This window comes from Aptenodytes patagonicus, chromosome 6 (assembly GCF_965638725.1).
Source record: "Aptenodytes patagonicus chromosome 6, bAptPat1.pri.cur, whole genome shotgun sequence".
NCBI classification, from domain to species: Eukaryota; Metazoa; Chordata; class Aves; order Sphenisciformes; family Spheniscidae; genus Aptenodytes; species Aptenodytes patagonicus.
Window position 1 is genome coordinate 13,174,690 of NC_134954.1, and position 21,948 is coordinate 13,196,637.

A 21,948-nucleotide genomic window follows, 5' to 3' on the forward strand; every position below is an offset into this window, starting at 1 on the left:
CATGTGAGGCGACCATTGCGGGAAGCTGCTCTGTAAGGAGGCACACGGTTCCCTCCGAAGGGCTGCGTGACACACTTGCATAAACCATTCCTCGGCAAGCCAGCAGCCTGCCTTCCCCTCAGGTTGTCTCTGGGCACCAGTCCAGGTGCTTTTTTTCCCAGATCTTTCTGCAACATTTGCCTGTGATGGCTCAGCTGCCCTCCCCGCTGCTCACTCAAGATGGTGGCCACAGCCTTCCCTCCGAGCTGGCCGGCTCCTAAAATGGCTTCCCTACTGCAGCATGAAGTGGCCAGTGGCCTCGCATCATCCAGCCCCTCTGCCTTCCTCCTTTACAGTGGTCAAAGACCAGATTTCTCTCTGGACTCAGCTGGACTTTCTCTGTATCTGCTCCACCTCCCTCTTCCTGAGGAACCACACTGAATTCCCATCTTTCTCTCCACCAGGTTACAATCCAGGACTTAAATAGAATATATATGGTTTTACATTATATTTCTATGGCAGGCAACAAAGATTCAATTTAAATTCCAATATCCATCTTAGATCTCCAATTTCCCCAGGACTATCTTTGTTTCCGCCAGATTTTCAAGTGTGAAACTCTGAAACATTGGGGTCCACTTAATTTCTCCCAGATATTTCTCTAGGATGGCACAGCTCCTTGGACCACACAATAACTCATCCCCAGTGATGATTTTTAAGTAGTAAACTTTTTCAAGCCTTTTAGCAGAATCCAGACATTGCAGCATGCAGCCAAAACCCTCCCAACACAACAGGTTTCCCAAATGATGAAGCAACAACAGCTGCAGGGACTCATCTAACACCAGGGACGCAGAAGATCCTGCGAGCATGGGTTGAGATTCAGAAAACCAAGAAACAAGGATTGAGTAATTTTTGTTTCATGTGCAGAAATGGTGATACTCTGATGCTGATTACATTCTCCAAAACTAAACACATTTTCACAACAAAAAGAATGTTGTTGACGAGGCTATCTGCAATGACCCAGCAGAGAGAGGAAGGGAGAAGCTGGCACTTACCCATAACCTGAGGTGTGCTTGATTTGTGGAAATTCCACCTTGCACCCAGTGCTACAATAAAGAATGCCTGCTTTCTAAAACTCCAAACTGAGTCTTCGAGAGTTCTTTATCTGCCGATTTATGGTAACAAGTGTGTGGTCACCTTGAGCTGTTAGTCCCTCTCTGCTCTGTGCTCTTCTATAAATAGCGTCAGCCTCTGAAGGCAGAAAGACGAAGCCACCATGCTTTTTGTAGTAAGTTCAGTTGGCTGCTCTCTCCTTCAGCAGGCACCAGAAAGCATGACGAGAGAAGTGGCTTTAAAGGGAGTGCTCCAGGAAAACCAAGATTGTCGTTCAGATTATTTCTTTCCTGGATTTGTCTCTTAGCCCTACAAAAGGGATGAAGAGAGCTGGAATAGTGGTATTTCACACTCCTCCCTAAGGAGGCATTTCACCCTCTCCTCTCCTTTCTAAAAGGGGAGCAGAGCTTCCTTTGGAGCCACTACACACAGCTTGCATAGCAAGTGCATTCAAAGCTGAATTTCATGCTCTGAAATGTTTGCATTTAATCTGGCACGTGTAGTTTTCCCTAGAACGTATGAGCAAACACTTACCACAGATTACTACAGCGTAAGAGTATGCAGATATGTTTTTATCTCATATTAGGTGACACTGCAGGATTACATTCCAGTTTACACAGGAATATTTTGTAATATACTCAGATCCTTAAGGCTTAAATGTCCAAGGCATATTAAAAAGAATCTGAAAAGAAAATCTCAATAATTCTCAAATGACCCCTAATAACTTCTTTAGAGGCTTTTAGCCTCTTGTAACAGTCCTTCTAGAACAGTGGAGGTGACCTTATTTGCTCTACTAACTTGTGAAACTGAACAACATCTTCTGGTGGAAGAACAGTCAAGGGACAGCCTTGACTGAAGAACAAAAATGAAGAGCAAAAATTTAGGATAAATGAGAAAATGGGGTAGGTTGGAAAGATGGTACAGACTATAAAGGTAACAGAACACTTTGGAGAGGTGAGACAAACATGGGGAAGAAGAGGAAGCAGATGTTCTGGAGGGAACCAGGGTGTTGCACAGGTGGGAAAAAAAATCATTTGTTGACACTTGATAGCTTCAAAACTTACTTGTTTTTGAGCTCAGTAGACACTTTAACCAGTGGTGCAGCTGGAGCTAGCCTGGAATACGGTTCTCTCACACTGGAAAAGGAGGATGACTGTGGGCTTGTTTAAATCTGAGGCATGGGATTCATCTTACTCTATTTGATGGAAAATGTATTTATGAGGTTGCCTAGGCTCCATTTTCTTCATAATTACTAAATGCAGCCAGCAGCAGCTTTTCTTCAGTGCTATCTACCAGCTATTCTTTATTCTTTAGGATTAGCGACTTTTAACTTCGGTGCTACAGGCAAGGAACTGCTGCTGTCATTTCCTATCCTCCTGCTATCCATGTGGATACAAATGAAGCACCCCCTTACAAGGGTGGAGCTAATGCCAGGGGGTTGTTTGCAGTTCCAGCACGGAGGGGACTTCACACCAATCACCTACCTGTCTGGACACACTGCCATCCAGCCCACAGCAGTGAAAAGGGTTGAACCATCCCATAAAGGTAATCCTGCAGGGGTAGAAACTGGCGACCCAGGTTTCATCCTGTATGAGATTACTGATTTCACGCATCTCTGCCTGTTAGACTGGGGTGCTTTAAAATACAAGGTAGGCAGACGTACCTGAAACAAATGCAGCTGATAATGACTTCAGTCCTGCAGACAGCACTACCAGCTAATCAGTGTATAAAAATAGTCCTTCATATGTTGGCATACAGTACCCATTTTGTATGTCATACAGGAAAAACATACTCCCAATGTTGTCAAAAAAAAAAAAAAATCCTTTATCAACTGTCAGTAATCAAACTAGCAAAATGTTGAATATCCACATTTGCCAAGTCCTTAAGCACCATGCTCATAAAGGGCTTCAAGAAGTCTTCAATAGTGCCAAATCTTCTGTTGGTCGCGATATGCAAATTTATGCTGACTGATGTGAAGTCAGCTAACTGTAATAAAGAATCCATTAAAGAACTGAAAAGAATAAATGAAGCTGAATAAATTATTGAGGGATCCAGAACAAACACCACCAGATGACTACCTGTCATGAAAAATACATGTTCTCATGTTGCTGTCAACCAGCGGGCTCATAAAAAAGAACAAGTTATCAACACTTTGTGTCTGCTCCCTGCTGTCATTTGTCTTCCACTCCTTTACCCTTTGCCTGTATTATGAAAAGCTCTCTACACCTGGCTGATGAAGCCGCTCCTCTATTTTCATCTCAAGGGCTGAAATACCACCCAGTTCAGTGGGTGAAATCCTGAACTGTCTTGCCAGGTGTCAATGATAGAGTTGTATACAACAAGCTTGCACAACAACAAACCTGATCAGTCTAAGGAAATGTTATCTCAGATCATATTACCTGCCTCTCTAGAAAGCTTCTCCCCATTAAGTCCTCCACCCACTAATATCCTGGGACAAACTGAAAGACCTCTAAGCCTATCTCCACAAATGCAACTGTGGCTTATGAGAAAGAATGCACAGATCTTTAACCATGAGACTTCTAATTTATAGATATTGCTTCAAGCTCTTTCTCTGTAAATCCTCTTTCCAGTTAGCAATAAATAAGGCCCAATTCTAATTCTTCCCTTAATGCCTTTATTTGTTATGCATCAGGAGAAATTTACCAAGATTTTCCAAACAGAAAACAAGAATGAAAGATTAACTCTTTGTAGGTACAATCCTCAGGATGCAACTGTCTGAAAAGCACCTTTCAGGGTAGTGATTAACCAAATCAAGAGGAAAGCAAAAATCTTAAGACATGCAAAAAGGAATTTATATGCAGAAACAATCTTGCAGACTAAGTCTTCCCTGAATCTGTAGGGCACCATTTCCTACCGAGGAATGGCACAGAGCTGGTAGGGAGGTGGCTTCATTGTGATCCCAAAAACAAGCTTTGTATTGACTTCTTTCACTCCTTCTGGCAGGGTGAACGTGAACGCCTGTAACAGGGTGGAAAAGACAATAAAGAGCTCCATCCTTGCCAACAGCTCCCCCATACATACACGGTGCCCTGTGAAACAAGAGAAACAGCAATCAGCCAAAGGATTTCTATTACACCTCCCTTTCTAACCTGCTTGGGGTTTTTGTTTGTTTGCTTGTTTTCTGCAGACTTTGTCCTTTTCTCTTAACTGACTTTGTCATTTAATGATTCAGAACTGAAAGGCTGCTTGTATTTCCACCAAAAGGTTTAATCTATATTTACAGCAGGCAGCAAGGCATTCTAGAAGTGATCACCAGAGTTGCATAGTTTACATTTACAGTCTTCCTAGCCCTATGCATTTTGCTGCTACTATTTTGATAACTGGATCTCTCCTCCAAGAGAAACTGGATCTGTCTTCCAAGAGAAACTTTTCTATGTGTCATTCCTTCTTTTCCAATCTTTTCCACATACAATTAGACTTCTCTCTTCCTGGAGATCTTTAAAACAGTGGAATGTGTTTATATACCTATTTGTAGATGACTTCCCAGTTATGTTGGAGAATGAATGGATCTTAAGTTGTTATCACATGGAGTAAATACCTTCCTGTTCAGTGCACATACCTATTGAAAACGGTAAGAATGCTTCTCTGTTTACAAAGTTTCCGTCTTTATCTAGAAAGTGGCCTGGGTTGAACTGATCAGGTGTCTCCCATTTTCCAGGATCAGACAGAACAGAGTCAATATTTGATAAAATTATGGTGTTCTGAAAAAAAGGAGCAGCGGCTTCAGTTCTGTCTTATAGTTCATATTCATCAGATAAGTAAATAATGACAAAGGAGCAAAGAATTTAAAGTCCTAATTTAAAGTCTCATTTTTTCAAAAATGAGATCAAGCTTTAAAACATTTCATAAGAAGTTTAAACTTTTGAGAATGTTGTGACTTCCTTTCCTTTATTACTTGCTGCCAATAAGTTCAATAAAATAAATGGTTAGGATTTTATAATGTTCATATTGTTAAAATGCATTGCTTTTATTTTTCCTATTGTCACTAAGTATTTTTATTATTTATTCAGCTTTTGAGTTACAGAATATCATGAGTATCAGTTTAATTTTTCCCTTTGTTACTCGACAATTTCTGCAACGCTAGAGTTGCTTTGAGCAGATCCAGAAAAAAGAAATGAAAATGAAACTACATGAAAAGCAGCGATGGGAGAATATTTAGAAACAAACCCTAATGTATCTTTCAGTTACAAAATTTGAAAACACTTTAGTTTCATTGTAACATTTGCAAGATACTACATTTAAAAGCTTGTGATATGAAAATAATTTCAGATATCCATGTTTTTCAGTAAAAGCTTTTTTCCAGTTTTGGATGGCCTCTGTTCACCGGCTGATAAGCCGTTTTGACAGGGGACAGACCTGAGATTGCTGGAAATTAATATGTTTATTTCCAGACACCATTCACAAGTTTTCTGTTGACAGAAATATTGATCTAAGAACCTACTAATAGTTAGGACAAAGTGCCCATTTGCTTGCAAAAGGCCAACCTTAGAGACAGTCATAGCTTAGGGGCACTGCTAGAACCGATAGGACACGAGTTCATGTCCCCAATCAGGAAAACCCTCAAAACCCTTTCTAAATGCATCTAATGTACCAAAGACCTACTGATATCAGCAGTTCTCAGTCACAGCTCCTTTTCAACTAAATGAGCAATTAAATCAAAAGAAACTAAAAAAGGACGGTGTTTTGGGAATCAATAGCTGAGGTGGCTTCAGTTGGTAAAAAGTTATGTTAAATCAGTTTTAAAAACTGTTACAAGTGTACCAGACATCAGATATTCAAATATGCAGCATATTTCTACCTTTGGAACAGGATATCCCAGCAGCTCTGTGTCCTTCACACTCTGTCTGGGAAGTGCAATTAAGATTATATTACTGTATCGCTGGATCTCGTGAATTACAGCATTTGTATAGGGCAACTTTTTTCTGTCCTCATAGCAAATTAAATGGGAACGACCCAGAACAGCATCCAGCTCCTTCTGGACTTTCTCTAAGGAGGAATATTCAGCTTTAGATATACAATAAACAATCTATAAACTCTATACTCATCATTTTTCCTATTGCTGTTTACAGTAAGAATAACATCCAACAACATGAAAAAGATATTTTATAATATAAGAATGCCTTCAAATTCCCATAGAGATGACCTGAATAAAATTTGACACTGAAGTTGTTTATAGGTTGCATACCCATGTAATACTTTAAAAAGAATGGTAGCAGACAAAGTTGCTCTATAAGAATATTTAGGTTCCTGTAACGTTTACTGCTCTGAGGTAATTTATAAGAAGACTTTTATTAATATTTATTTTTACAGGCAGGGAATCAGCTGGAAAATGAAATATTAATCATGTATTATGAGAGCAGTTTAGTAACTGATCAAGGATTGTTCTTCACTCAGAACCACATAGATTTTGCTTGTCATCTACAGATGGCCTAACTGCTATTCTGTAATTACCTGCCCTTGGGAAGCACTTACACAAATTAATTTTTCTCAAGGACTTTTTTTTTTCTTTACTTACAATCTGAGCTGAAATGGTAATTTCTGATTAATTTCTGAGCTGAAATGTCCTGATCAATACTACAGCCTTTATCATTGCAATTAGACTGACCCTATGCATCAGGAAACTTAAGACCGTTTTAATATACCCTGAGAGGGTGAAAGATCATGTTGTGAAAATTCAGTATGTGCAATACAGGCTCAAATTTTAGCTCTTTTGAAGAGAGGTAACAACAATGGGAGATCCTTTCTCCTTACCACTTCCATTTCCTTCTTGCCAGCCTCCTGCTGTGCCTTGTACCCAGCTTAAACTCTCAAATATGAGGCCTTTGAAGTGATTTGTATACCTCTTAATCCTTTCTATCCTGTACACTCTGACTCTTCCTTTTCACTTATTTTACTCTGCCAACCTATATCTTTCTTCTGTGAATATCATTATTAAAAGCATACCGTTTCAAGCTACTCACCGCAATCTTTTTTTATATCTATTTATATGTAGATATCTATGTTTGAAGTTTTAAGCTTCATGGAATAACCACACATATTAGCAACTTCCCACTGTATTGAAATTGTTTCTGCTGCAAAGAAGCCAGGAACACACTGAAGACTAGCAGTCATGGGTTGAAAAGGATGACCTGAGGACTCCACCTTGTCCTCAGTGGAAGTCTAATCATTATTGTCAGTGGAGGGGCAACGGTGCAATTTATCTCATCTGAGACTAGACTCCTCCATCTGATCAGATGAATCACACCCTGCATTCTGTATAGTTCTCTTAAAAACAAAACCTAAAATGACTGGCCTGTATGTCAGAAAGGATACAGCAAGAAACAAATACATGCAGTTCACCTGATTCATACCCTAATAATTAGTTCCTCTACTATTCTTTGAACAAGTTCTACTACTATTTGAACACGTATAATTTCTAAAAGGTTGCACTTCTGCTTTGGGTGTGCTTACCTTGAATATCAGGATAAACCACCATATAAAGCAACGCCCAACGTAAAGTGGTGGCTGTAGTTTCTGTACCTGCCAGAAAGAGGTCAAAAATAGTCTGGATCAAGTTTTCTTCATCATAAGTAGAATCAGCATCTCCTTTAGTCTGCAGATATGAATTGGAAAGATCAAGTTATGGCAGACAAAAAAAAGAAGTAAACCACCTCGCATCACAGGAATATTTACTGATACTATCCAAAATGAAAAAAAAAAAAAAATAAAGGGCTAGAAAATAAACTTTCTGAATAATATGAAGACATTTTCTAATATTCTCCAATACATTTGTCAATTTATCCTATCCACATACACATTTTGTTCTTCAGCCACGACAAAGTTACTAATTGTACATGCTTTCTACTCCTGCTGCAAATCCCATCATAACAGTCATTTCTAGTTGTACCTTAACCATATGCACATCTGTTATTATTGTGGTTCTAGATAATCTACCTGTAAATCTACTTACATTATTACTTCATCCTCCTCCCGCCATCTCTTAGTGTCAGCCTTTTTTAATTCATCTACCTATAAGCTTTTCTATGGAGAAATTGTATACTTCTAAATTTATATTAGACATCATTATAATCAAAGGACGACTTAAAATCCCTTGTTGTTAGTGGAGCATAAGAAGAGTTCAGATACTCACTTTATCTATCTCATCCAAATAGTAATCAATAAAATCTTGATTTTCTTCTGGTTTTCCTTTTTGTTTGTGGCTTTCAAGTTCCTTTGCTAATAGAGTGTTCACAAAATTTATGCTGGACACAGTCTGTTTAAATGGTGCTAGGAAATGGCTTGCAAGCCAGGGAAACATTTCATATACCTATAAAAGAGATATTTTAGATATGTGGTATTACTGAAATTAGCAAACTATATTTGAATCCTAAAACAGGCTTTTGGGTAGTGGAAAAAGCAAATGAAAGGCGCTGACTACCGCAGCTTCACTATTACATTGAAGGGATAGTGCCTATCCCATGATTCATTAAAGCCTTTCTTAATCCCATTTTTCCCTGGAGCAGAATTTCTCTTAGTTTTATGCTATAAATTTTCCATTGCGATGTACAAAGAATAAATGAAGTTCCTCTGTACCCCAGTTCTTTGCTAGGCTGAACTTCAGTAGCAAGGACCTCATATAAAACATGTCCCTATTCTCAGTTTATCCAACATACCTATCATTTCTATCTCATCACTAAAAAAACAGATCCAGGCTGACTGCCTTGACACATCTGCTAACTGAAAATAGAAATATCCAAACCCAGGTTTATTTTTGTACTGTAGGATACCGAATGCATGGGGATTTTACTCAGCTATGCCTTCTCACAGGTAAGAAGCAAACACATCACATCTGTGTGATATGCAAAACAACTTGAAGTAGAAATACTGAGCCGTGTGGATTCCCTACTGTTCATTCATTGTTCTAAACGTATTCACATTCTTGCACTTATACCATTATAAAACCACATCTCAGCAGAAAAGAAACAAAATACTTTTTACATTAATTCCATTCCTCTACTTCATTTCCCTTTCTTTTTTCCCCTTTTACAGATTGCACCATGTCCTTCCAGTTTACAGAATTACTGCAGCTTAAATTATGCATTAGGTCATAACTCTTGGGCTCACCTATTTACATGGCAGCTGCATTACAAAGATTTATCTTCCCACAAACCTATTCAGATTCCTGACTTGTATTTCATCTTCATCCTACTGCATAATTTTGCTTAAAACTACCTGTCCATTTACCAGGAAAACAGATTAGTACAGACCATCATTAAAGGATTGTACATCACTGTGAAAGCACTGTGGAGAGCAGGACAGAATGAAATATTGGACTAGAATGTTTTTGTTACCTGTGGACACACTATTAAGAGTTTTTAAGAACAGCTTATACAAATACCTACTGAGAGCAGTTTGGAAATATCGGATCCTGTGTTTACCCTGATTAGAAGGTAGCTTAGGAATCATTCCACCTGCATCTTCTGTGAGAAAAAATCGTAAGTAGTTTTATTTTATTTTATTTTATTTACCAAAAGTATCAAATTAGTCCTCAAATTCTCTAGGACCTTGATTACAGCAGTTTCCTCTTAGTAAGAGAGGGTGGAAATCACGCAAGATGCAAAGCCGGATGAGTTCCAGCAAGTTCTGCAGACGCAGGCTGCCTCGTACGTTAGTAAATTGACTTCTTCACTATATATAGTATTGTGGTTCCCATTCATAAATGGTTAATGATAAAACTGCCCTTATTCGAGGCAATCTGTTCCACTGTTTTTGCAGCTGCAGCCACAGCTTCACACAGAAGCAAGATAGCATTTTTTTCTGTCCAGTGGACCAGATGTGAAGTTAGGAGCTGCTGTCTTGAATGGAGACAAATACCATCCAGCAGCTAACGGAGAGTGACTTCCAGTGTGTATTACTGAATTCTCATAAGGACATGCAGCGGTGGTACAGGTGTTGCTGCCAAAAACTACAGGAAAAGGCTACCATTAAGCAACTTCAACCTTTGCACAAAACAGTCGCTCTACTTAAGTTTCTATGAAATTAGCCAACAGTAGCGAAGGAAGTAGTTAAAGACCCATATTACTCTTGACATTTGTTAACAGTCATATGATTTCATATAGTGAAGAAAGCCACTGTGTTAGACAGAATTTAAGATAAGCCTATTTCAGAGCTTTTCAGATATTTTTACCTATATTTTACTACTGAGTTTCAGTTGTAGTTTCAAACACTGCAGTTGTACAGGTAGCGCTTTTGCAAGAAAGTCCTTTGTACATCTCCCAAACATGTAGCAAGCCTGTATGTTTCCATCCCTGTCCACCAGACATGGGAAATTTCTGTGCTATGATGAAGCATAAGCAATTGAAACAAGTTTTGAACTAGGCATCTGGAAGTACTGTTCTGATGTGTACTCCAGCAATTCCAGGTGCACCAGTATTTATTTTTGTTATAAAAGTAACAAGCAAGTTGCCTTTTTCATTGTCTATCTATATACAGTAAACAAACAAACAAAACAAATAATTTTCCTCACAAAAAAAGAGATGCTGTTCCCAAATGTTGTTAGAGTATCAACGGATTCAATCAAGCGGTGAAAATTTTCATCATCTTCAGAGAAGCGATGTCCAAAAATCACAGAACAAATCACATTTGAGACAGTATGAACAACAGGCATGGTGGGGTCCAGAGGTTTTCCTGTAAACACAATGAACAGCATTCACCATTAACGCTTACTGTTCCTGCTTTTCCCACTGAAAGGCGAGCTGGTAGCATTTTATAAAACCTTCTGACATTAATTAGATTGCTGGATGGCAAATTGCAATTTATTGGTAAAAAGCATGGGTAAAAAGCATGAGTAAAAAGTAACTTCAGACATCTAAAAAACACTGTTGGTTAAAAAAAGGCAAGACTGCTGATGGGAATGGAATTAGTAGTAGTAGTAGTAGTAGTAGTAATAAAAATACCCAGATTTCACAGAACCTTGGCATCAGTAGATCTCATGTTTGGCAATAACCAGGGTACAAAAAAGGTCAGCTGAGACACTGTGTGAATAAGCAGCTGAATTGAAACGGGAACCACCCTCTATTCTTTGCTCATATCCTTTACACCTGAATAACAGAATAATTGAGCATACCTATGGATTCACCCCGTTATTCAGCAGCACAAGCTGAACAAACTTCCTCTCTTACTGAGGAGGCTACCACAAGCCGTGTGAGGTGAGCTTTTTCCACTGCCCTTGCCAGAGCAGAGCCATAGGGTTGTGCAGCCTCGGTTAAAACTTTTAATATTTCGTGCCTTGTTTTTCTTTTCTGCAAAGGGATATGGGGCATTGTGACACTTATTTTGTTACTGTTTGCTGTTACCCTGATTCTGTGACCATGAGTAATGTAAAACTGACTAAGAAGTAGTAACACTAACAGACAGGGACCATGGAGTCTCAGTTCTAAGTTCATACTGTGGGGTTTCACATGTAGCACTTCTGCAAGGAAATGTCTCATGCAGATCATATGATACAGACCTTTGAGACTCGGCTCTGCACGTACACTATAAATCCATTTTTGTAATCAAATAGTTTCAAAAACTACAGATGACCCATTCTTCAGCAAAACCACCCATTGCACAGACTGATCTGCATACTGAGTCACATACCATTTGTTTTCTGTAAGTATTCCACCAGGTGACAGGCCTCCTCTTGTAGTCGATACTCCTGGTCTTTTTTCCCTACTCCCATTTTCCTCATTGTTGCAAGTCCAAAACGCCTCTGTTGCTTCCAGAGATGACCATTAGAGAACATAACACCTAGGATCATAATGAACCAATGCTGTTAATGCTTTATAAATGAATGAATTGATACAGTTAATATGTCAAAGAAGCTTCTTTTTCATTCTAATTTTTTCAAATTTTTGCCAGCAGTCCGGCAGCATTCCTCTTTCCTCTCCTTTCTTCTTCTAGTTTAGTCATCTATTTCCTGTATAGAAAATTACAATAGCTCTTACAATAGCTCTATTCTGCCATTATTGTTCCGGCAGAATCAAAAAGAAATGTTTCATAAAAACTCATGAAAATATTAACCTTTTTTCCACTGTAAATTAAGGACTTCAAGGCTCTAAATCAGTTTCCAAAACCAGGGTTAGAACACACGAAAAGAATTTGTGAAAATAATAATTACCATTTCCATGAGTCAAAATGTGAAAGATACTGCTTGTTGGCCTTCCAGCAACGTCTTCAGCATGGACAGTCAGACCTTCCTTCACTGCCTGAAACCCTTGCAGGACAACTATAGGAATGTTTGAAAGCCATAAGGTGAAGACATTACCATGAATTTTGGCCATCTGTAGAACAAAGCAGCATCAGAACACCATGGGTGAGAACCAGTACGTTTAAATCAAACAAGATGAACCAGATCTTTTCCCTTGGCAGATGCCCCAGGAGTGACTGACCTTGAGAAGAGAGCATGAAATCTATTCGTACATATAATATAGCCTGAAGTCAGGTTTCTATCTAAAGTCTCATTTACTGAAGATCAAGATGTTCCCGAAACATCAGACAGCCTATATTGCCAATGTCTGCGATGTTATTTATTGCATGTCTTACAGTTCAAACTCATTGCAGATGAATTCTTACATGTTTGTAAGAAGAAAAACATTAGCTCATGAGTTTTACATGAACCATCTACAGATTCCCCTTTGTGTGTTAAGTGTAGCAAAAGCAGCTGAGGAGGTGGGTAAAGCAAGAATCGCCCTCTCCTTTCTAGCTCAGCTGTGATAGCCTTGTCTCCACAATGCCGCGCACACAGACATCACTAGAATTAGGCCGGACAGTTCTTTCCCTGGCTGGAGAATCGGGAGCTGGAAAAGTAAAAGGCTGAGGGAAGTGCAAGAGTGCATAGATCAAAGTAGCAAGTCTATGGGGCAGAGTAGGCTGGGAAGAGTGGGGAGTTGCCAAAACATCCCAAGAACTGCAGGACTAGAGGAGTACAAACTTTTGCTGCCTGGGAGCAAACAAGAGGGAACAGATATGCACGTTGAGCAAAAATTTGTACGCATGTACTTGCACATTTGTGTTTAATTTCATTTTTGGAAGGACTAATTCATGGCTTTTGAAATCTTGGGATGAGCAATACCACTCTTCAGGTTTGAGGGGTGAGAAATAGAAGAAAACAACAGTCACACACTGGCTATAATTTTATGTTGTGGAGTCACACTACTTTGCCTTGAAATATGCAACTCGGGAGAAGAGAACTGGCAGGACAGGGAAGAACCAGGGAAAAGGAAGGTTGAGAACAAAGAGTGAAAGTGAGATGCTATTACTTGTATATTTAAATGTTAAATAGTTATGCATGAGGAATATAAAATATTAGGATACAAATTCTAGAAGTGCTGTGCATTACAACTGGACTTAGAAAAGAGTTTGAGCATAGGCACACGATGAATTAGTTTGGCTACTTAAAAGCTCAGTCAGGCTCAGCAGACTGAAGTCTGTTGTGAAAATCTGATGAAACTGTATGTCGAAAAAAAACATTTATTCTAAAATCTTTTGAAAAATCTGTTGAATAAGTATAAAAATATTCATCCTTTCCATACTGGAAACACATATGCTCTCAGTAGCTCTTTCATGAAATATTTAGAAACTGCCAGTGCAAAAACAGTCAACACACAGACATGCAAAAGACTGCACAGAATTAAAGACACTGCTTTAAAATGTATCTTTTTTCCTATGTGTAAGACAGGAATATTATCATCAGTATTGTTTTGTTCATCTGCACATAAGGTTTTAATGACATGTTTCATAGTAAGCTGGAAATTTTCATACCAAGAAACAGATATTTTAATGATCGCCAGCTATTTTCACATTTGTACAATTCAGAATAAATCCCTCCCTAGCACTCAAAATAAGACTATGTTAAACACTCACATTTACTTTTCAATCAGCTTATGAGTCCATTAATTAGTTGCCTGAAAATACATACTTTTTTAAGGATCTCATGATGAATTTGGAAGTTCATCTGCAGCAGATTTCCAAAGAAGGGGTATGGAGTTGGTCCAGGAGGAAATCGTCTTCGCATCCATTGCAATTTCAGAAACTGCATAAGCAGCAGAGACACCACAAAAAATACCAGCACCACACTTACTGTTAACATTTCACTTCTGACTTACAAGGCCACGTTGTCTCTCAAAAACTGCTATTTAGACAGAGGATAGATCCACTTTCTCTTGCTTTGCTGGTACCTCCCTAAAAAGAGAAAAAGATGTTGAAGCTTCTGTGCCTCTCAGTCCTTCCCTCTTTATCACTTCACTTTACTTCCCCATCCCAGAGAATGAAGTGTTCTCATTTTTAAGCATATATGACATCATTCCATTATATTGCAGCTACAAATCTGACAATCATCAGCTCTTCAAGGGATACAAAATGCAGGTTAATTATACGCCTCCTTGTGCCATGACAGCTGCTGTGACAAAAATCCCCGCCCACAGTGCTGGTTTCATAAAAAGCCTCTTGCAAGAACAGAGAAATAAAAAAAGAATTTCCTGAGGGTTGGCTACACACCCAAGGCCAGTGGGATTACTGAAAAGTTCAGGCTCGTCAGTAGCCATCACATGCATCAACCGCATGCACCGCTCCTTCACTCACCTCATATTATTGCTTGATCCTGGTGTTCTCTGCTATTCCTTTAATATTTTATTTTTCTTCATGATTTAAATTGTAAGCTCTTTGGGAGATGGCCAGACCTTTTAATTTTGTCTAGAGCACATAAAACAAAAAAGACTAATCTGTCATTGGGTAACAAGAGTTTGATGGTTATAATGGCATAACACCTGTGTGTCCACACACTCCCTATTCAGCTGCACAGATAAGTGGGGCTGCAAGGTCTTCATGACCAAGTAGAAAGCAAAATTTCTTCACCCCCTCCAGCTGCCTCTCAGCTAATTCCCACTGTATTGCCTGCAGCAAGAGTAAAGATGACACACAACTGTCTTTGTGAGCTTCTTTCACAAGTGCTGTCATGCAGCTGAGCAACTCCATTTATGGAGGTAGAGCCTATACCTCTGCAAAGGGGGTCATTTCAGACAATACAGCTTTGGCGCTTCTTCAGAACTTGCTCAGGAACAGCAATAGCTTAGACTCAGCTCATCTGGCTTAGACAGGAGCATGTGACACTCTGGAAAGTCACCTAGATGGCTTAGCTGCTCACACGCCAAACTTACAGAGCTGGCACAACTAAAAATAAAAGTTGCAAGGTGTTAAGCAAGTTGGTTCACTCCAGAAGTGGTGCAGAGAGCTAACATTTACACAGTCTTGCTGACCAGCGATTGAACTGAGAGCTGGGATCAAACTGAGAAACTAAATTATCCACTTCAGAGATGACTTGTGCGACTTGTAGTTCCTTCACTTGTGGCATTGCCCTTTGCTCTGTCTCAGAACACTCCCAACTCCGAATTTAGTGTTTTCCAAAGTCTCCTTGAGAGGAGGAAGAGTCACAGTTGTGACTGCGGCAGCTGTTCTGGGACGACACCCCAAACAAAACAACTCTGTCCTTCCTGGATATTTTCGGTGAGGAAGACAACATGGAGAGTGATTTCCTGGGGATTTTTGTCATGGCAATTGCTCTGGCCCTGGTTGACTGGCTGTTTGGCATCCAGGAGATGTGCTTAACTTACTGGGATTTTCATCCTGGGGGTGTGAGAAAACACCAGCTGCAGGTGCCCAACTCTTGCACACAGAGGGGCAGCATCGAGGCTGGTATCACAACTTCACCATCCAGAGAGCCCAAACCCAAATTCAAGGGCACAGCTGTTGTCCTGCAGATTCTCATGCCCCCAACCCTTCCTGGGTAGGTGTTAGCCCGACCACGGGGACCAAGTCCATCACAAGTCATGCTCAAGATCTCTGAGGACAGCCTGCAAAGCCTTTCGCATTGGATAGTGGCAGTGGGAGACTATGAGAGGATCAGCCCAGGCTCCACATGAGTCCTGAATGGCATGGTCTCTGCCAGGCTCCATATGGTTTCTGGCCCAGGGCACCTAGGCTACATGGACTGCAAGATCTATCAGTGATGCTTTTCCCCGGTGTTGTTACTCTCATAGGGTGAACAAAAAAGTAACAGATTCCACATATGTCGCTGGGAGAAGGAATGTGAATGTCTTCATGGCCCCTGAGGCTCACCTGCCTTGCCCACTTGCAGCCCCATCTGGCCCCTCCGTCCCTTCTGAGCAATCCTGGCTGGCAGCCGCTCTGCATCTCCCCTGGCTCTCCAGGCTTACTCTGACTTTTCCACACATCAGCCATGTTCTGGTGATTGCACCTCACAGCCTAGACATGAACTGCTTGCATTTAGAAAGGCAGCTGCCAAACAGCTTTGCCATGTCTTTGGGAGAAGATGTTAAAGGGGTTACAGCTTGCTTTCCTCTTCATACAAGATGGTGCTGGAGGACAGGGAAGAGGGAAGCCTGATAACATGCATGTATTTGCCACAGTTTCCATGAGTGAGAATTGAACGCCTGGGGAGGCAGGGGTTAGAGCTGGCTGACAGCTCAGCAGAACAGAAAGGTATCCCTCTTACCAGTGAATCCTCCTCCTTTCCCTCTCCCCAGGAGAACTGCTGGCCCATTCTCTTCTTCCCCCTTCCTTTCAGCTCTCAGAGAAAAGGATCCGTTTGCCCTCCACTTAGGCTTTTGAACTGAAACACGCTGCGGCCTGTGACCTACCAGCCTCATGGCAGCTTGTCTGCACCCCATTACTTATGTTCCATGCCCCAAATTCAGTTTCAGAAATAATCTCCACCTCCCACCCACAAAGCATATAGCTGCTAGGGTGTCTGCCAGGCAAGTACTAGAGGCAGCTATTCAGAGAGGGACCTCGCCCTCTCAGGCTAATAACAGGTTTTCAGGACATGTTCCTTATCTCACCTGCCTGCCGCCCTACCCTGAGGAGTGATGCTAGGAAAGCACATCTTTGTAGATACCATCTGAGAGGGATGAACATCAACAGCTAAAGAGAAATAGGGCAGCAGAAGCATGCAAACAAAACTTGACTCTTGAAGAGGGCCAACACCTGCCATAACTTGTAGGGAGACAGTCTCCAGTACCCCAGATTCATGGCAGTCCTTGGTGAGAGCAGAGGTCCCTCCCCAGGATCAGACCAGCCTTCTCCCTCCTCCTTTTCACTCCTCTTGCATCAGCTCACCACTGACTGCTTGGGGGCACAGCATGGGGGCTCCACAAGGAAAAAGAAACACTCTGTAGGAGCTGCCTTCTCTGCAAGCCGCCCGCCAAACTGGGGACAGAAAGGGTCCTGCACCCAGCACCTTTCCTGCGAACCTGGAGTACCTACTTGGTGCCACGCAGGGTCTCTGTGCCCGGCAGTAGGACATGCACGGCCAGAGGAAGTCACAGAAGCAGGATGTGCTCCTCTGCTCTCCTCCATTTTCTGAGCGAGGGCACGTGTCTTGCCAGAGAGAGAGAGGGGAGAGAGGAAGGTCATCACTGCAACTGCCCCTTAACCCTGACGCTGAGCTTTGGGTTGTACTTCTAACAAGCAGCGAGAGCAGCCACGTTCACAGTCCCTCCACAGACCTGAGACCAATGTCTTCACCTCACCCGGACCCTCACGTGCCTCCCCCTAAAATTAGGCCCAGAAAAGCAGTACATTTGCCCAGGCTGGATGCACACTCCCTGGCACACAAGGAATGCTGAGGCTGGCCATGGCGGGAAATGAGCAAAAAATATTTCACTGGACTAGGTGCAGACTTCTTTAATTTTATACTACACTGATCACTCACCCTGTCTTGGTGCCAGTCTTGAGAAGATCAACCTCCATGAACTGTCTGCAGATCGGTCCTCCTTTGGAGGAGACTTTGGTGCTCTCACAGCCCAGGGGAGGCAAGCATTGTCAGGAGCTCCAGTGCCTGAGACAGCCATGAGCTGCAGCCTTGCTAAGAAGAGCAGAAATAACAGACAGATAGGGCTGCAACACAGCACACACACAAAAAAAGAAAGATGAGAAAATGAGGTATAAACAATCACAGTGAAAACTGTCACAAATATGTGCTAATTTCAGATGCCCATTTAAGAGCATAAGGAATCACGTTTTGAAGTACTGAGGTGTTTTGCAGTACTTGAATTCTTCAAAGTAGACTGCTCTGACATCAAGGTAGGTTAATTTAAAGCAACATAACTTAAATGACATTTCTAACTGCATTTCCAGTTAATAGGCGATCAGCATCAATTTAAATATCTTTAAACCCTTCCTGCATTGGTTAATCTTCATTCTCCTCCCAGAAAAAGATTTAGATGTTTCAGTATTCCAAGGGTGTTTTGGGTTTTTTTTCCCCCAACAACTCTACAAGCGACTCTATCTAATTGTTTTATTCCTTAAAACACACTTGGTAGAATTTACTTTCACAACAAAGAGTAAGTGTTCTTTGTTTAAAATGTAGTTTTCTTCTCCTATGTTTCTAGATCATCTCCTCAGTGATATTTCTAAGAATTGTTTTATCCAGCTCCCAACAAATTTTATAACCCCAAAATGTGGAGAAAAGAAGGAAGAACTGAAAGGAATAGAAAATGCAGGAAAAGCGCTGCAAGAGGCAAACAAAAATGGATCTTATCTCTTCACCTAGCTCCACAAATCCCCAACATTAGCCTCAATATATTTCCCAGCAAATGGCAATGAGACTAGTATCTGTTGTTAAACAAAAAACAGCTGGGGGTGGGAGGGAGAGGAGGCAGATGTCCAGCAGCCAAAAGACCAAAAAGTATGAATTAAGCCTTCACCTATATACAGGTCTTGCTATATTGCATTGCACACTAGCTAATTAGCATGAGAACATGCTCAAATTCATGTTTCTGATAAAGTTGCCCTTTCATGCAAAGACTCTCACCATTTTTTTAAAAAACTAAAAATCCAGCTGTGACATTGAAATTACAATCCCTGTTTATGCAAACTTATCAGTAATGGTACCAATAAATACTGTCCATCTGCCCTGCATTTGGCTTCATATACGAACAAAATCAAGACATTTAAATTGGTAAATTAATAAATATCATACTAATATTGTAATAATATAGGCAATATTTAAATCACAAACTAATCATTATTAAAGAACATAGTGTTATCAAAAATACCAGGGTGGATCAGTCGACTGCACATGAAAACTTAAATCCCTTTGTTGACCAGCTTAAAGTTAATTATAAGACTTTCTTAAATACTCGGATTAGATGTTTATGAAAGTCATTCAGTACTTCTCACATTGTACTTTAATAAAGTTAAGATTGTTTACATGTGGTAACTCCTAGCACAATGAAATGTTTGATTTGCACAGGTCAAGCCAGTGCTTAAAATTTTGCTGACTTAGCTCTATTGGTTTGAGATGTGAAAAATCTTTGTCTCCATGCTGACATTGCTGCACTGATGAAATCCCTTCTGTGGACAGGATCATGCTGCCAGAGATTTGTCAGTTTATGCCTTTTGGAGGTGCAGGACCATCCTGTTGGCAGAAAAGCTCTAACAGAGCACACTGGTCAAGAAGTTCCTCAGGCTGGACAAGGCAGAAGCAGCAGCAAGGTCTGTTATCCACTCACACAATGGAATCAGACTGCAGCATTGATCTGCTCCTGACAAAAGAACTGCAGATGTTATAGCCATTTATGTAATTATTTTTTTTTAGACTCCTTAATCTTGTTCTTTAATAAGGAATATAAAAACTTACCAGATAGAGCTGGACCAGGTTTGGAAAAAAAAAAATCTCACATGATGTTCAGTGCATTGCTAACTCCTGGGACATGAAAAGCAGAAGCAGGACCATTGCACCATCCCTCATTGCCAGGTGACCCCAATTAAACAATATACTTTCTTTCTGATTTCTTTCTACTGATTTCTTATTTTTCTTACACTGATTTCTCTTCACTTTCTTGTTTGTTGTTAAATTTGAGGTACATTTTCTCTTCTTCTTGACCATTTTGCAGCATTACAATCAATCTGAAAGAGCAGGTTGCTTTGCACTTAGGAGCAGTACTAACTACATGGACATCAGTTTGTGAATCACAGGTCTGAATATCAGTTTTTAAAACACTGGGCATGGTAACAATGGTATGAAAGCTCAGTACTGCTTGGGACAGAAATTAGGAAAGAGAGCGCCACAGCATGTTGTGGCAGGCAATCAAAGAGATGAGCACAAAATATTCCTTACTGAAGTTTGTCACACTAAGACTAGAGAGCAGAAGTCTCAAACAGCTCAAGACTTGCAGGTCTATTTAAAAACACAGAGTTAAATGGACCAGATTACTTCTGAGTGAAAACTCTTCCAGTGCTAGCTAGTTTCTTGCTTTATCTACCACATTTCTTTTTGCCTACCACAGTTTTTACCTTCCCATTTGGGAAATGAAATTCCAGTATCAAGCTACCAACAGCAGAAATAATGCATTCCAGACCAACAGCTTTCACCTGTGGCCTCCAGGCCCCAATGGGTCCATAGACAACCTCTAAGGTGTGGTGAAAGATGACTAAGAAATGCAGATTCATAAATGCTATTCAGCAACATATAAAAACCTTTTTCACTTATAGTATCTTAAAAAAATTTCCCAATGGAGATACAAGTTCTTTGTAAAAATTTGTAAAAGGACTTGTATCTCCATTGGTATTATTTTTTAAAAGACTGTAAGTGAAAAAAGTTTTAAAGCAATACGGATCCTGTGTGCCTGTTCCTAAACCTTACCTCTTATTCAGTCTCTTATACATCCTATATTCACAGAGACGCCCGAGACGGGTGTCAACACAGCAGACACCAGCTACCCAATCACCTCATTATACCCATTTTTGCAACATCACTTTATATTAGTAGAAAAACTGAATCCTCGTTCTGCAGTAGTGCACAATCCACCCTCCACTCCCAACAGAATCTACATCAACACAACACAATGCAGCATCACAGAGCTAGATACGGATTAGAGAGCAGGAGAGTCACATCAGCTTGATCTGCTTGACCCACTAAGCTTACGCATCTCTTCTGCCAAGCTCTGACCAGCTGCAGCAGCAGCAAGTGCCAGCTTCAAATCTGTGGGTGTCATGATAAAAGCATCCATTTGAGCCCCTACCCAGAAGCCTGAGAAAAGAGTACTGAACCTTAAGATACTGAGCTCCGTCACAAAAACGAATAAATTTTTTAGCTAACAGCATTATATTAAAGAAAGAAATCTCTAACATGGTGGATAAACAAGGCAATGACAACTAATCCTTGAAGTATAATTGCAATAACAATTATAAAGTTTTTTCCTCAAGGAGGGAAACTGGTAGAGCAACAGAGCGTTTGCTACATCCACTAGTAGCCCTCACTCTGACCTCGATTTTTAAATCTTGCTGGGTAACAAGGCCAGCCTCACAGTGTGAGTGGTTTCTGGCACTTGCTCTTCTCTAGGCATGCTTGGGCACTGTTCCTGCTTCTGCCAGCTGCATCTTGCACAGCTCTTCCCCTTGATGTGCATGCCTTACTAACAGGCACTCTTAACTCAGCAGCTCTGCTAAGCCTCCCTCAGCTCAGCTGTTGGAAGGCTGGGTGCAACTGCCCCCGTGCTCACAGAAAACTCTCAAGAAGTTTGATTCTCACACGGCTCTCGGGAAACACTACATAAATTTCTCCTGCCCTGTCCCTCCTTTGCAGGCACCAAGCTTTGCTTCACAAGTCTGCAAGGAATCCCCTTAACTGTGCTTTCAGACATCAATAAAGAGACATGGCCAACCTAGACTACTGTACACCATTATCATTACAAACTCCACCGTGTGAGAGGACTCCTCTTTCATAGAAATGCCTCTCAAATGCACCACAACAATATATGCAAAAAAAAAACATTTTCAGACCAACCCACTGGTCCG

The 21,948-nt window shown here is 40.7% G+C and overlaps 1 protein-coding gene across 1 annotated transcript; it reads right to left on the reverse strand.

Annotated features, from left to right (window-relative positions):
* Positions 1–3,790: 3,790 nt before the first annotated feature.
* Positions 3,791–14,346, reverse strand: LOC143161564 (cytochrome P450 2J2-like). Its single transcript, XM_076340650.1, has 9 exons — positions 14,051–14,346; positions 12,251–12,413; positions 11,731–11,880; positions 10,616–10,776; positions 8,240–8,416; positions 7,561–7,702; positions 5,909–6,096; positions 4,670–4,811; positions 3,791–4,139 (listed from the first exon to the last, which is right to left on the reverse strand). The coding sequence occupies exons 1-9, from the start codon at positions 14,219–14,221 to the stop codon at positions 3,961–3,963; spliced, it is 1,473 nt and encodes a 490-aa protein (XP_076196765.1). The 5' UTR covers positions 14,222–14,346; the 3' UTR covers positions 3,791–3,960.
* Between the last annotated feature and the right edge of the window lie 7,602 nt (positions 14,347–21,948).

What these genes read in the sequence shown, in the direction of transcription:
- LOC143161564 (XM_076340650.1), bottom strand. Translation starts at nt 14,221, where the DNA reads ATGTTAACAGTAAGTGTGGTGCTGGTATTTTTTGTGGTGTCTCTGCTG. An exon ending in TGGGATATCCTGTTCCAAAG is followed by an intron (nt 4,812 to 5,908) that starts GTAGAAATATGC and finishes CCTTTTTTTCAG; the next exon opens with AACACCATAATTTTATCAAA. An exon ending in ATTCTTACCGTTTTCAATAG is followed by an intron (nt 4,140 to 4,669) that starts GTATGTGCACTG and finishes CTTGTTTCACAG; the next exon opens with GGCACCGTGTATGTATGGGG.